Raw genomic sequence first — 14,904 nt, 5'->3', positions numbered from 1 at the left:
GAACTCAATACTGTTAAGTTAGATTTACGTAAGTGCATTGGCTAAATGTAACTTAATTGCAATGCTTAGCTGATACTTATCTTTGTTGCTTTAAGCCTACATAACTTGTTTAGGCAATATCTTTGTAATACTGTTACTTAGCTGGTACATAACTTTTCTGCTTTAGAAGGACATAACCTGGTTAGGTAGTATCTTTGTAAAACTGTTATGTAGCTGCTACATAACTTTGTTACTTTTGAATTATATAAAATTGTTAAGTAATTTCTATTCAATACAATTACAAATAAATCATTTACACTGGTTACTTCCATACAAAATAGCAAAGTTTCTTAAAAGTTACTTAAAGCAGTTATGTGGAACCACTTGACATAACATTTTTAAGTAAATCTTAGGGAGATCTTTTAGGAAGAAATGAAGACAGCACCCAAATTATCAAACACAATCCTGCCTTTAATAAGCACATTCAGTGCATATAAAATACTTTTTTCCAAGCACAACAGCTTAACACAAAGTGCAATCAATGCAACTTGTTACAAATTCCAAGTGAATATTTTGTGCAGAAAATGTAGATCAGTATAAAGTGCTAACCAACTTGTCGTCAAACTAAAATGATTAAAAAAAATGATCCAACAAAGTCCTGTCTTTACTAAGCACATTCAGTGCATATTAAATACTTGTTGACAGACCGAAAAGACTGTAGAGCCGTAGCTTAACACAAAGTGCAATCAATGCAGACAACTTGTTACAACTTTAACTAAATACTTTGTGCATAAAACAATATTTTACTTCAAAGATCAGTGAAGTGCTAACCAACTTGTCTTTCAACTGGTCCAGAAAGCATCCAAATTATCAAAAAAAATCCTACATTTTACAGGACGTTTCAGGAATTATTTTCAAACACTGATAAGCATGAAAGAGCAAACTAAACTCATTTAAAACAGTGAAAATTGGCTGTTTTGTTCAAAAACTGTACTGTAAAACAGTGCTACTCAGTTTTTCAAGTTATGGTTACATCCCAAGTTGCAGACAGCTGCCAAATGTCACATTCTTTGAAATATCAAATCACAGCGGCCTAACCGCTAGAACTTTTTAAAATGTCTGTCATTTTCTGTATGTTGTCAAGTAGCAGTAGAAGAAGTGCAACACCAATTTTTTAAGTAACAGTATTTTGCTAAAATGCAAATGAACATTATTGTTCTCTAAAACTGGTGAATGTTCCCAAGAAACAGTACTGACAATGAAAAAAAGTGTTTATGAACAACTTAACTATACCTGAACGTAAAGCATTCAAACTAAGTTAAGCAATAAGGGCCTCCCGCTTCCTCCTCTTTATTCAAGGAGTTTGTTTCTGAGCACTTGAACTTTGTTTGATAGCTTCTTAGCATCAAGTCCCATCAGTACTTTCTGAAAAAACTCAAAAGTGTACCTGAGGTTGGATGGGTAGCTCATGTTTAAAGTGTAGATCAGGCCGAACAACAACACAACAGCAGTGGCAACATCAGGAAGATCTCTGAGCACAGCGACACCCTCAATTATGATACCAATGTCTTCTGCCGGGTCAAGGTCACGCTCTCCTTCTGGTTTGATGACGTAGATGCCAATGAGCGTCTTCTCCATTTCACTTTCGGCCTCATGGAAGTCCACATCCTAAAAAAATTAATAAGTAAATAAACATAATAATACAAGTTGCAGGGTTTCATATCAATTAAAGGGATATTCCACCCAAAGTGGAAGTTTGTCTATTACCATAAATTGCCAAGAGTTAGATAAGTGAGAAAAAAGCATTTTGTAACCAGCACAGTACATTTCTGATCTTATACCCATTGTTCCTGGTGAGCTCAATAATCATGTCGACTGCAAATGAAAAGTAAAAAGTAACACGACGGATTTGCAGGAGGAGGCGATTTAGACTTGGGCCTACATTACGGTTACGCCAAAGCACCCTGTAACCCGCCATGGCATAGCACTTGGATACAACAACAGTGGTTGAAAAAGCCTCTGGTTTCCATAAATAAACACATATTCGAATATCCATGCACCATGCAGCGGCGGCTTACAGTGTTGTATGTGGTAACCATAATGTATTCCCAAGTCTAAATCTACTCCTCCAAATCCTTCAAGTTACTTATTACTTTTCATTTAAAGTCGACATGATTATTGAGCTCACCAGGAATAATTCGTACCATTAAAGAGTCATTTGCAACCAAAATGCTTATAGTTCCCATTCACTCCATTTTTTAAATGCTAGGCAAAAGCAAATAGACTGCTGCCGGATCAGGAGAATTATTGCACTGGTTACAAAATTATTTTTTCTCACTTATCTTACTCTGGGTAATATGGTAATAGACCAATTTTCACTTTGGGGTGGAATATCCCTTTAAGCTGCAAAACAGTAGACAGCTCAGAGCGAGATGAGAGGTGTTGGTCCATCATCTAGATTACACGGCAGAACAACAAAGCAGAAAGACAGTACACTCAGCCCACATTACACCCCAACTGTAATGGCAAGGGTCACTCCCGCATAAGCTTGTGCTTTTATATCTCCAATAATGTTCTAATTTTAACTTTTTGTTATAATCTAATGAATGTGTGTGAGGAAAAATTACCGTCAGTTAAATTTTTATTACTGGAAATTGTTTCTATTTGATTACTTGCCTGATATTCTTTGATCAAGCTGTTCGGATCTTCATTGAGGTAGACTGCAAGTCCTTTCAGCGTACACACTCTTCTCATTGCAACTGTGTCGTTCTGTAAAACATAAAAGCAAATTTGACTTAGCTAAACTTTAAAGACATTTTCAGTTAACTTCAGCAAAATAAATGTATATAATGCTTTGAGAAAAAAAGTCCATGACACACTACAGAAGAACAACAAAATTTAAAATAAAAAAAATTAAGGAAAGAAGGAACATTATCATTTGAAAAAATGTGACGAGCAAAAAAAAGGTAACCACAGGATCCCAAAAAAAACAGAAACCCGACCAAAAACAGCAGCATGAAGAATCCAGTGAGGAAGAGGATGAACAAGAGGTCACACCAAAGCCAGCCTGAACAGAGGATTTTTTTTTTAAAGTAAACCACTGAGTCCACTGATCTAAGGCTTAGGAGGAGAGTTCCAGAGTTTGGGGGCCACAGCAGCAATGATCTGTCACTTTTGGTCTTTAGACTGTTGTGCACTACCAGGCTTTGATCACTGGACCTCAGGGACCTGCTGGGGGTGTTGGGACTGAGAAGATCTCCATTGTATGATGGTGCTTGTCCATGTAAGGCCCTAAGGACCAGAACCAGGATCTTGAAATGAACCTTGAAGTTGACCAGCAGCCAGTGACGCTGGAAGAGAAGCGGGGTGACGTGGGTGTGTTTGGAGGACTTGAACAGGAGGTTTTGCAAGGACAAATGAAAAAACAGTTGTAGTACTAAGCTCAGAGACCTCCCTTTATCCCGTCTTGGTTTGAAAGGTGCCTGATGGCAGTTTATTCTAGCTTCAGCTTTTCTACTGTAAATGCCAAAATTCTCCCCAGGGAGCCGCGGCAAATCCCGTTTTGGAAACGCTACTGTCCTGTAAAAACAGCTTTTAATTCTGGCAATTTTTTTTATAAAGTATCCAAATCAACTTAAAACTTTATTACTGTGACAACACTATCATGAAAAGGACAAAGAATAAACAATCCCATAATACCAACATTAAACTTTACCTTACAATAGAAGGAGACAACAAAATCATATGTATTAAAAGAGGGAATGAAGCATTGAAAAAAATTAATTCCAAACCTCATCAATTGCAGCCATGATTTCTGTGATCTTGCGTCCAGATGTTCCTCCCTTGTTTCTGAAGACTTTGGTCAGTTTGGTTGTGTTGTTGTCCAGCCGTGCCATAAATGTGGATGTTAGCGGGATCGTAGTGATGCGCTGGAATTCAGCATTTATCTGTAAAATAAACAAATGTTTAGCGTGATGGGTTTAAAATATTGCATGTGGAGTGCATTTGCAGATCAACTGATTCAGTTACCTCACGTGGAGAAAAAAGAGCTGGCCATCGGCTTTTAAAGTCAGCTACGAAGGGCATGTCCTGAAGAATTTCTTGCCTCCGGTGAGGAAAGGTTTGGGCCATTTTTGCTTTGATGGTTTCATTGTTGTTCTTCTTCTTGAACTCTGAAAGCAGCACCAACCTTTCTTCTTCCTGACTCTCTCGGGTTTCTCCAGCTGGATAATCAGGGCAGAAATTCACCTCTGCTCTCCTGGGTTTCTTGACTTGGTTGGGATGCACATTACTGTTCCCTCTTCTTTTGAGAGAATTGATGACCAACTCACTACACCCTAAGTTCTTCAGTTTTCCACGATAGTTTGACATTTTATACTTCAAACTGATCTTCCATGCAGAAAATCCAGTTTCTGAACCCTTCTCTTTCAAGCATGGATGCTTTACAACCAAAGCTTGGCAAACATCACTAAGATTGCTGTCTGAAGGGTAAGCTTTGTACTTCATAATTTCTGAAGACAAGCTCTCTAAAATGTCAGACTTGAGCTTTGGTTTTAGGGTTAAAAGTGTTCCATTGGCTTGGAATTCCTGGTTGCCTTTTGTCAATTGCAGCTCTACATCGAAGCTAAACTCAGGTATGCGAAAGTCCAGTGGCCAGGCTTCTGATCGCAGCGTGGAGTTTGCTGAGCTCGAGGAGCTTGATGACCTGGATTCTGGCGATGACAGTATATCTGTGTCATAATCAGGGTTGTGGCCAGAGCAGGGGCTACCCAAGTTAAATGAGGACACACTGCTTTCATTACTACCAGTGGATGTTTCTGGAACACCTGTTTTAATCACTTTTATTTTGTCCATGTCTTTTAGATCAAATGTGGATGTCATGTTAAGGAACTGATTAAAATCTGTGTCCATGTACTGCAATCTGAACTGTTCAGAAACTCCGCACTGATTTTCAATCTCCGCTTTGAGCTCGTTAACATTCTTTGGTATCCCCAAAGGAAGGGTTAACTTGAGTGCGTTGTTCTCCCCCAGGATTATCAGAAGCTTTGTTGGGGCTGTCATTTCTGATGTCCCAATCTCCAACTGTTACTCTAAAAAATAAGTGCAAGAACATGAGCAGGTGGTTCCCAAACTTCAGTACATGTTACATTTTTTTAGTGGTATTCAGAATTTTGCAGCACAATTTTTTTTCTAGTATTTTTACAAGGCTTGAAACATATCCGAGTAGATTTAAGTTCTGGTCCAACTATTTTTAAGAACCAAACTTTGAGAAGAACTGCTATACAGCACAAAAATTAAATCGGCAACATGGACATTAAAATTACCTGAACAGTGTATGTATCTCTTTAATGTAACCATGCGAGAAGCTCCGACTTGGTAGTCACAAAGTGGATAACAATCCACCAGATCCTCATGTGCAACAAGAGAAATTTCCTTTGGAGATGGGTCAATTTTGAAGGATCCATAGTGTTCAGTGTACCACGAGCTCAGTTTTTTTACTATAAACACCAACGAATCTGCCAAAATACACATCTGCAGGATTTCAGCAAACTCTGGCAGACCCCCCAGTGATCCATGTACTATTAACATGCCCTTCCTGTAGTAGATGCCTGCAACAGACACACTCTGGGCAAGGCTAACTACAGCTGTGTCAGGGTACTTTTCAGCAAGACAATGTGCAATTTCACGTTTGAGAAGTTCTACTGGGACTGCCGAGACTCGTGAAACCTCAAAAGTGGCTTTGCTACAGCCTGATGAATGCATGTAATGGCCAATCATGAGCTGGTGTTTGGTTGACAAAGACAGGGTTATGTTTTTGAAGCAGTTTGTGTGTCTAGCAACTTTTTTAAAAAATGTGTGCTTTGCCTCGAATCTGATTGTCCATAATAAGGCAAGTGGACCAAAATGGCGAATTATTGAGGGATAATGAGCCAGAAAGTGATGTTTTGGCAATGGTCTTCTATCTGGGCATACTTCTTTGTACCTTTGATGGTGGTCTAAAATCTTACTCTCCAGGTATGCAACTGAGTCACTGTTATGAACAGGACACACAACAAGCTCAACAATATCCTTCAAATCTAGTAGAAGTTCCCAAGCTGGTTCGTTTTCAGGTATGTGTTGTCCAATAATAAGTGGCAGAAGTCTTAGTAAACACCAATTTTCATGTGCATTGCCACCAACAGTTTTTTTACTAAGAAAATTGTGAGGCAATTTCTGAGGGCGATTAGTCTGATCCCCTCCTTTGTAGGGAAATGACTGAACAAGTCTATTTAGATTTTCAAAAGTGATGTACTTCTTGCCTATTAGTATTCGAAGGCACTCAGCTATCTCAAAAGGCACAATACCTTCAAAAAGGTCATGTGCAAGATCAGGGGGGAATCCTGTAGTGACCTTGAAGAAAGACAGACTGTCTGCTAAGACACACGAGCTTTTCACACCACAACAAGCTACCCCTGTCTCACGTGCAGTTGCTATGTGTACACGATGGAGCTCCTCAGTTCTCAGAGAAAAGTCACTATTTGTAGCTTTTGATTCAATTTCTGAGCGTGTAGCAGTACAAAACCTGCAAAAGTAATCTCCAGAAAAACTTTCCACAAAACCGGCCAATCCATGAGCTCCGAGGCTGTCTGCCACTACATATTGGACAGTGCCTTTAAAGTTGACCCCTAAATTGTCAATGAACACTCCCTGCTGCTCTAAAATGACAAGGTCTTGCAAAAGTGGCTCAAATATTTTTGAATAGCCAAAGGTCCTAAGGTCCTCACTTTTGCACAAGAGAGCCAAATAAATAGAAGAGAGGGATGAATGACTACCTGGTGGCAAGTTACCTAAAATCCAGTAAACTGAGCAAAGTTTATGCTTTTTCCGTGATGTCCCCAATGGATTGCAAATTTCGAAATCATCAACATAAAGACAAATAGAGATTCTTAGTTCACCGCCTGAGAAAAACTCATTATTTTGAAAATGTAGACCATCTTTATATGATGTATACTTTTCCTTATTTACAAAAGGATTCTGATTGTGGCTAGTGACAAATTTGTTCAGTATGTTTTCTTGTTTAAATATCTGCTGTAATGATTTTAGAATAGGAATATACTGAAAGGTCCTCTTGCTTTGGGAGTCGAGAATGTATTCAATTGGATCAATTACTTCAAAATGTTTTCTGTAATACTGTCTGCGTTTGAAGGCAGTGGCAAGTGTGCCGTCCTTTTCTATGGCTTTTAACAAAGGGTTAAAAGAAACTGCCTTTGTCAGTTCTTCAATAACAGGCTGGTCTAGACAAAGGTTATGATTCTTGAGTATGTCTACAATTACTTGATTTGTCAAAGGCACTGATGCACAGCTTATCAGGTAGTGCAATTCTGAAAGCAACTCGTCAATTGCTATGCTGGGAACATGAAAATAGTTTTCCAACTTAAGTAAAAGAGATGCAAAATTAAGTTCTATTACATTTGCCAAATCTTCAGTCTCACTTGTAGTTGTATCGTGATCAATATTTGCACTTATGTCCTCTTCTACAATAGTGTCTGTACTGTCATCAGCTGATGTTTGGCCTACAATAGTGTTAGCAATACCGATTTTAAAGTCTTTTAAGGTATAAGGATTGTGTTTCCTATTTCGATGAGACTTGAATGTACCATAGATATTTGTTTTGAAAGAACAACCCTCAAACATGCAATGCACAGTCTCGTTACATTTTAGATGGTTGTTAATGTGAGAAAAATACTCCTGCTCCGAAGCTATGTTGCAGCAGGAACACAAATGGCAGTTAAATGTTGCCAAACTCACAGACTTGTCTAGAGTTCTTTGGGTATGTGATCTGCTTAAGTGGCTATGTAGAGCATTCCATGTTTTGAAAACACAGACACAATCAGAATAGGCACATGGATACTGCTGTCTACTATGAACTAACCTGTAGTGTTTTAATAACAGAGCTCGTGATGACACCCCTTTTTTGCACAATTTGCACTGCCACATCAACGTATCTGGGGGAGAAGCACAAAAGACATTTTCATTACACTGTCCCTGAAAAAACTAAATAATTTGCACATTGTTAATGTTTCATATTAATCAGTTTTATTTTTAATATTGTATGCTACAACAATGAATTTATTGATCTACATCATCACCACTGCATATTGTGTAAATGTGTGTGTAATCTGACATTAAAAGTCGAGTGAGAAATCCCATGGACATTGTACAACATTAATGCAGTTCATCTTACACCAGCTTACTAAATGCTTTCTGCAAGCTACATCAAAACGTAAGCTGAAATATTAGACAGAAAATACACCCTAACCTGTCTGCTAGCGAGGAGCGCTTCTCCACTGTTGTTGGCTAAAGTGCAACGCAGTCAGGCGTCCGAGTATAAACTTGGCGCGAAAGTGCGTGCCGGACCGAATGCGCTGCCTGTACCGACGCGTACCGACGCATACCGACGCTAGCGCTACACTACATTTGGGCTGAAAACAGAGCTTTGCTATTGCAATGGAGTCCCCTCCAAAATCATTTGGAAACTCACGTGCAGCAAGTCCACGTTAGCAAACCTTTACCGGGCAAAACCCTGCCTGTACTCTTTTCTTAGTAGCACTTGCGACATTAACTGACGTGTGAACATATATATGTAGACGGGCTTTACAAGAAAAATGACTTCTTACCTGATTTTTGGACAAAAATGCGGCTGAACCAGTCCACATGGCGAAGAAATAGCAAGCTTGAGAAAGAGGGTGGTGCGCATGCGCATTGGCCCTTATTTAGGCGGGCTCTGCACGCAGCAGTATGTGCAGAGGGACAAACCTGTGAATTTACTCAACAATGTTACGTTGACACAGTTCAATGACTTTGTGTAACAACAAAAAGTAACAACATTTCATTAAATTTGCACAAACACTTTAAGGATTTTTGCAAAATCGAGTTTATTAAGAACAAACAACAAAATCTACTTTAGTAAAAGCAGAGATAGGCTGAGTTCATTTTTTTGAGTGCACTCACACAGATCTGCAGAACAGATGCTCACACAGTAGTGTTATAAAAATACAGCTTTGCTTGTGCTACAATAACCATGGCAACTTGATTGTGCTACTCTTACAGTGATAAAAAAAACCCTTTCTGAGTCAGAAAGTTTCAAATGCGAACTGCTACGACAAAGGTATTAATACACAGGCTTTGGGTTCTTTTTTCCAGAGCCGATGAAGTGAAAGTAAATGAGAGAGATTCTCTTCTGCAGAAATCTTCGCTCCTGCTTTCTCACTAAAATAATGTGACAAAAAACAGCATGTCTGACTGAGCTTCTGTCTTTGGTCTGTCACTTAATGATCTGCTCAAATAAAAACGCACCTCTTTCATCTCTTTCTGCTGACAGCTAATTATCCTGCTCCTCCTCAGCTCAGAAACAACTTTCCAGCAGCCCTCCCTCCAAAAGCTGCCCGTCCCTCCACCCGTCTCTCTTTCGACTCTCCATCAGGATTTTGTGGAGATCACTGGAATTCGCTTTCAGTTCAGCCACAGCGGGAAGATGATTTTGGAAATCTTTATCATGTTGGTGTTTCAGTTATGGTCAAATTATGAGCCTGGATCCAAACACACAGCTCCTTCGCCTTCCAGGCAATCAAATTTTTATGGTACAAACAGTTGCTGAGTCACAACAATTCTGCAAAGATGAGTGGTTCAAAATTCCTCCACAGAGCTGTAAAAGACTCATTGCCAGTTATTGCAAACGCTTAATTGCAGTTGTTGTTGCTAAGGGTGGCCCAACCAGTTATTAGGTTTAGGGGGCGAACGCTTTTTTACACAGGGCCATGTAGGTTTGGATTCCCGCCCCCCTCCCCGAGCTTGGTTCTGCCGGACGTTACGTCTCACTCAAGTGCTTTCTCATCAGATGTCGTCTGATTGTTGGGATTTCTCTCTGTAATTGTAGGGTCTTCACCTTACAAGAAAAAGCGCATCGAGGTGACTGTTGTTGTGATTTGGCGCTATATAAATATAACTGAAACAAAAGTTTAAGTGTGTTCCAAAAATCCATTTTGGAGAAAGTTCTCTTCCAGGTTGGCTCAAGAAGGAACAGGAATCATTTCTTTAGGGTGAAGCTGAGGGTCAAAAGGCTTCGCCCTCCTGCAGTAGAAAGTGCTGCGTGACATTTCATATCGACTGAACTGAAAGGAAATTCCTCGCTAACCTTTTCCATCTTACACATTCACATCCTTTCCGCCTCTCCACCCCTCACTTCCGTCTTCTTTTCCCGAGCCTGCGCCTAACTCCTAACACTTGAGTTTTATGTTAAATGAGTCTAAATGTACATTATATTGCTGTATAACTTTGAGCTGCAGCAGCGTTTGTATGATTTATACCAAAAATGCAATGAAATGTCCCTTTAAATAGAGCGAAAATATCGTGGTGCTAAATACAATAGTGTTTTATCTTAATACTGATAAAATAATATAAAATTTAATGTTTGTGGTTACACTTGCCAATAACTGTCTGTAACATTTTAGCCCATTTAAAGGATATTTCATCTCACTTAAAACATTCATTGTTACATCATCATTACATTAGTGAGGAAGGCATGATATGTTAGACACCTGATATACATAAGAAATACACAGTGAATAAATCAGAAGCATTAAAAAACTGCACAAAAAAGAGTCCCGCTTATTTCCTCTGTTGCTGCTCATTCATTGTCTCATGCTGGTCAGTTTTTGTTTTCATTCATTAACAAGATTCTTGAAGCGCCCAGCTGACCTCAGATCAGCCGTGTTAGAAAGCAAGGCGTAATTACCGTGACCTTTCAGCTAATCGCACATCCGGAAATCAGATTAAAAAAAGATAAAGAGCCCTCGGTTCTGGAAGTACGTGTTCTCTTTTCCTAAAGTAAAGCCCAGAGAAGATCGAGTTGAAAAATTGAAAAGTGGCAGTGAATTTTTGATTTGCAGTACTCGCTGCAGTCTGTTTGAATTACCTCCACACACATTTCTGGGATGGACACTAAGAGAAAAACTTCAAATTCTTTTTGAAATCTACTGAACTGGTTATTTGGCCGCAGCTCTGTGTGTTACTCAAACGACAGCAGGTCTGGATGGTGCTCCATGTCTTCAGTGCTCCCTCCAGTGGCTTTGCTACAGGGGGCGCCATTCCCCAGCAGGACATCCTCGCCCAGGCTGATGCGGCAGGGAGTTTTGCCCGAGCAGGGAGTGGAAGCCAGCCGCGAGTCTGGCCCCGGCGCCTTCTGCCAGATATCGCATTGTTTGGCTTTGGACTCCAGAGGGGGATCTTTATTGATGAGGTCTGGTACAGAGAGCTGGAGCTGGAGCCTGTGTTCATCCATGCCTTCATCAGAGCTTCCCACTTCTACGCCATCCTCTTCTCCACCTATCACTGTATCCACGTTGTCATTGATCTCAGCTGTCTCAGAATCAGCTCCGGGTTTCCTCTCTGCTGGGCCCGATGGCCTCTTTTCCTCCTCCTTTCCCTGTTGCTGCTCCTCCTCATTCCTTATCTCCTCCTGAGTGATGGGGGATGTCTTCTCAGGGGAGGAAGGGAAAGAGGAAGAATCCACAGGGTCGGGGGAGGAGACCACGGGGTCAGAGGAGATCATCATGTCCTGGGTCGTCTTCAGTGCTCGAGGGAGGCGCTTCTTCCCCGATGGGGGTGGAGGGTCCAGCCGAGGGAAGGAGTCAAAGGAGGTGATGTGGCTGGAATAGAAGAGAGGAATAAAGGTAGGGGGAGAAAAGGGAAAATGGAGATTAAGGGAGGCAACGAAAGACAGACAGAGAACGTTTAAGTGGTGACTACAGTTGAAACTTCTGCCATATGCTGCCACAAAGAAGAAATCGATTCCTAAACATATTTTATGCTGATGAAGTTTAGCTGCTTGAATTGACCAGAGCTGTTCAAGCTTAAACAGCATGTTTACAGCCTCATGACTCCCCTTGGTGGTCGTCATGGCAGATCATCAACCTGCTTCTCAGCCTATCCCCAGCATCTATCCCTCTGCATGCCTTCCTTCACTACATCCATGAATCTTCCCTGCGCTTTTCCTCTTTTCCTCCTTCCTGGCAGCTTCATCTTCAACATCCTTTGTCCAAACAATCTAAGTCTTGCCTCTCTGACTTTGTCTTCATACCGCTCGATCTTTCCTGTTCTCTCCCAACAGAAATCTTCAACGCTGCCACCTCCAGATTCAGTCTCTCTTTCAGTGGCACCCTCTATAAACCATAAATCATAGTGTAGCAGGTCTACTACCATCATGTAAACCTTCCCTTTCACTCTCACCACTATCCATCTGTCACAAATTGCCCCTGACATTTGTCTCCACCCATTCCACCCTGCCTGCACTGTTCTTCACCTCTCTCGGGCACTGTCTGTTGCTTTACAAAAACAATTTAGGCTCTGATAGATGGTTTCCTCCTTCATAACAACGTTACGTTGTGTAAAACATCCTAGAACTGCATTTGGATGCAGATAAAAGTAGATGACCTGTCACAGAGCCTACATACAGGAACAAACACTGAAGCTAGGGTTTGTAATAACTAAGGAAGCAATCCATACATAACCCATATGTAATGCTGCATTTACAATAGGCACAAACTATTCAGACAAAGAAAAAACGCAGCAAAATGAACTTCAGATTTTGCAGTCGGTACACATTAAAACTGTGGGCGGGACTATGACTAAACATGTCAAGAAAAATTGACAGCTAATTGGCTGATGGCCCCGATGTGCAAAATAATAGAATCCTGTCAGGGGGCGTTTGTTGCATCAAAGAACCACCAATTGTTTCATATTTTAACTGAATGAAACTTTGTCGAACAAAAGCCATCCAAAGTTTGCATGCCGCTTCAGCTGATAGAAGAATGAAACCTGGCAGGATGACTCAGACTTCAAAGCTGCTCTTGCCTACTAATAAGAACAAGCTGAGTGACGGAGGAGGAAGGCGGCTGGAGAGAAGCTACAAGAGCTTAAACCTACATTCGCTCGTGTTCGGAGCTCCTCACTGAGTTCAGTGAGTGAGCGTGTTTACAAAAAACACTCTAAATTCTTAAGCTGTTCCAGATGACGTCAGCACGTAATCCTGTAGCTAGAGGCCAAGGCGATCACAAATTATTACTGTTGTGTGACCTTTCACTGCAGCTGACAGGTGGAGACAGTTCAATAAGCACTGCTGTGCTGTCTGTCCTCAGAAAATGCACCTTTTTGTCACAAAAACAGCATCTTTAACATCAAAAACCCAAGAAAAAAACATAAATCTTGTTAAGGAGGTCAGAGGCTTTGCAGGACTTGCGTTGTCTGGGGAACAGGGGAAGGTCCTGTGCACCTCATCGCATGCATTCACGTTTCAAAAATGAGAAGTGAGTCAGCTATAAGTCTGCCGAACCAGCTGGTGGTCCAGAACAATCTTTAGATCGCTGCTAAATGAAGCTAAATCTGTTCTGGGTGCAGCGAATGGAGATAAATGGAACCTGAGCGGCTGAAAAATGACTTTTACTCGGCCAATCTTCAGGAGAACAGACGAAAAATCCTCCAAAGTACGTTTATGAGAGTACATAAACATGTCAAATCGGCATATTCAAAAAAACAAAAAATAAAATAAACCCCCTGAAACTGAAAACTTCAAAGTGAAAAACTGGCTTATTCAATTCCAGGCATCTCCCAGGCACCTCTGATGTATCATCATTAATTTAAAGCCACATTTCACAGGAAAAATCGTAAATTATTCACTTTTTCTGACCCACAGCCCAATTCTGCAGTGATAGATACGTCCTCTGCTCAGTATAGGTAATGGAATATTTTTGAATAAATTAAGATAATGTCTTTCAGTGGGTTTATTAATTAATTAGACGTGTGGAAAGGCCTCCAAGTTTCACATATTCATCCTAAAATCTTTTGACGTAGAAGCCTGTTAATTATTTGGGGGGAGCGGTTTGCTCAGTATTAAGATGAAGTATGAATGTGTGTGTGGATATGAGGGTGCATACCTGCTGGCAGCAGTCTCACTGAGTTGCTCCATGCAGCTCCAAACTGCACCAACATTCTTGTTGACCTCCGTGACCCCAATGTCTCCGAGGTTGCTGGGCTCTTTTCTTCTTAGCAAGTCATTGACCTGAAAGAAGGCGAGACGAGAAGGAGAGAAAGGTTTAACCTTTGCAGGTAGTTTTGATACAAATGTTTATCGGCTCAGCTGAAAGAATAAAAAGAGCTTAAACCTGCGTCCCTTTCAATAAGTCACACTATATGAGCTTATTTCAAAGGGTAAAAGAATACAGGACCTGCTGAGCTCAATGTCCCGTTTCTGCTTGTGTCGCACTAACCTTTGCCCCGACTGCCTTGCCCAGGTTAATGGCATTTTTCAGCCTCTGCTGTCCTCCAGAGGAGGGCGAGTCCACGCAGCTGGACCCCGGGTTGGAATTAGTCGTCGCCGCGGCGCGCCGGGTCGAGGACGGCCCTGGCCTCGAGGTCTGGGGACTCTGCTGCTGCGCAATGGAGTTCTCAAACATACTTTGATCAACTGTTCACAAAAGAAAAATGGAGAGGGAAAGAGCAGAAAGGGAGAGAGAGAGGGGTAGGTGAATACACAGTAGGACTTCAAAAAAAGAGCATGTCTGCTTTTAAAAGAGCATGCTGCAAAGCTGCAGGCCTTTCAAGTCTTAGGCAATACTGGTGGGATTTTTTACTCTGGGATACACTAACTTGGATCTTGAGAGAAAACAAAGAAATATTCCACTGAAACGAACACTTCTGATTGGTGTTTTAAAAAGTTCTTTTATTTTTTCCCCCTTCCAAACTACTGGGCAAACTTTTCTAACCAAATTCATCTTTTGTAGAGTGTTTCTTCAAACATGTCACGTTCTTATGACGCGCTCTGCAGCTTTGCATTGTAACACGACGATTCAAAGGTTTTTCATGACAATGCATTTACATGGGAGGGATCTA

The 14,904-nt window shown here is 40.9% G+C and overlaps 2 protein-coding genes across 8 annotated transcripts in view; both read right to left on the bottom strand.

Annotated features, from left to right (window-relative positions):
• Nucleotides 1–280: 280 nt before the first annotated feature.
• On the bottom strand, nucleotides 281–8,817 carry LOC147309738 (uncharacterized). Of its 5 annotated transcripts, none has more exons than XM_086269586.1 (6): nucleotides 8,637–8,817; nucleotides 7,892–7,964; nucleotides 4,009–4,185; nucleotides 3,771–3,926; nucleotides 2,656–2,748; nucleotides 281–1,647 (listed from the first exon to the last, which is right to left on the bottom strand). In XM_086269586.1, exons 1-6 carry the CDS (start codon nucleotides 8,720–8,722, stop codon nucleotides 1,330–1,332), a joined length of 903 nt encoding a protein of 300 aa, XP_086125712.1. In that variant the 5' UTR covers nucleotides 8,723–8,817; the 3' UTR covers nucleotides 281–1,329. The 5 variants fall into 5 exon arrangements, with proteins under 5 accessions (XP_086125712.1, XP_086125711.1, XP_086125708.1 ...); XM_086269582.1 differs by having other exon boundaries at nucleotides 282–1,647; nucleotides 4,009–5,069; nucleotides 8,637–8,691; XM_086269583.1 differs by lacking the exon at nucleotides 8,637–8,817 and having other exon boundaries at nucleotides 282–1,647; nucleotides 4,009–5,069; nucleotides 7,892–8,051.
• Nucleotides 8,818–9,800: 983 nt separating this feature from the next.
• The window catches only part of LOC147309736 (carboxyl-terminal PDZ ligand of neuronal nitric oxide synthase protein-like), a 253,409-nt gene continuing 248,305 nt past the window's right edge, over nucleotides 9,801–14,904 (bottom strand). For all 3 annotated transcript variants that reach the window (XM_086268915.1, XM_086268914.1, XM_086268916.1), the window contains exons 11-13: nucleotides 14,283–14,479; nucleotides 13,950–14,074; nucleotides 9,801–11,666 (exon numbers count right to left, since the gene is read on the bottom strand). In XM_086268915.1, the coding sequence (XP_086125041.1) occupies nucleotides 11,027–11,666; nucleotides 13,950–14,074; nucleotides 14,283–14,479 (962 nt within the window). In that variant the 3' untranslated portion in view covers nucleotides 9,801–11,026. The remainder of the gene's footprint in view (nucleotides 11,667–13,949; nucleotides 14,075–14,282; nucleotides 14,480–14,904) is intronic.

The sequence above is a fragment of the Aulonocara sp. 'chitande type north' Nkhata Bay genome, linkage group LG17 (genome assembly GCF_057382095.1).
Source record: "Aulonocara sp. 'chitande type north' Nkhata Bay isolate Kocher_YH1m ecotype deep benthic linkage group LG17, A_spYH_male_GT1.1, whole genome shotgun sequence".
NCBI lineage: Eukaryota > Metazoa > Chordata > Actinopteri > Cichliformes > Cichlidae > Aulonocara > Aulonocara sp. 'chitande type north' Nkhata Bay.
This window is presented reverse-complemented; position numbering and strand designations above follow the sequence as displayed.

Coding starts and splice junctions, on each gene's coding strand:
- LOC147309738 (XM_086269582.1), bottom strand. CDS start 5,040: ATGACAGCCCCAACAAAGCTTCTGATAATCCTGGGGGAGAACAACGCA. Junction 2,749..3,770: donor TCATGGCTGCAATTGATGAG/GTTTGGAATTAA, acceptor TATGTTTTACAG/AACGACACAGTTGCAATGAG. Junction 1,648..2,655: donor GCTTGATCAAAGAATATCAG/GCAAGTAATCAA, acceptor TAATTTTTTTAG/GATGTGGACTTCCATGAGGC.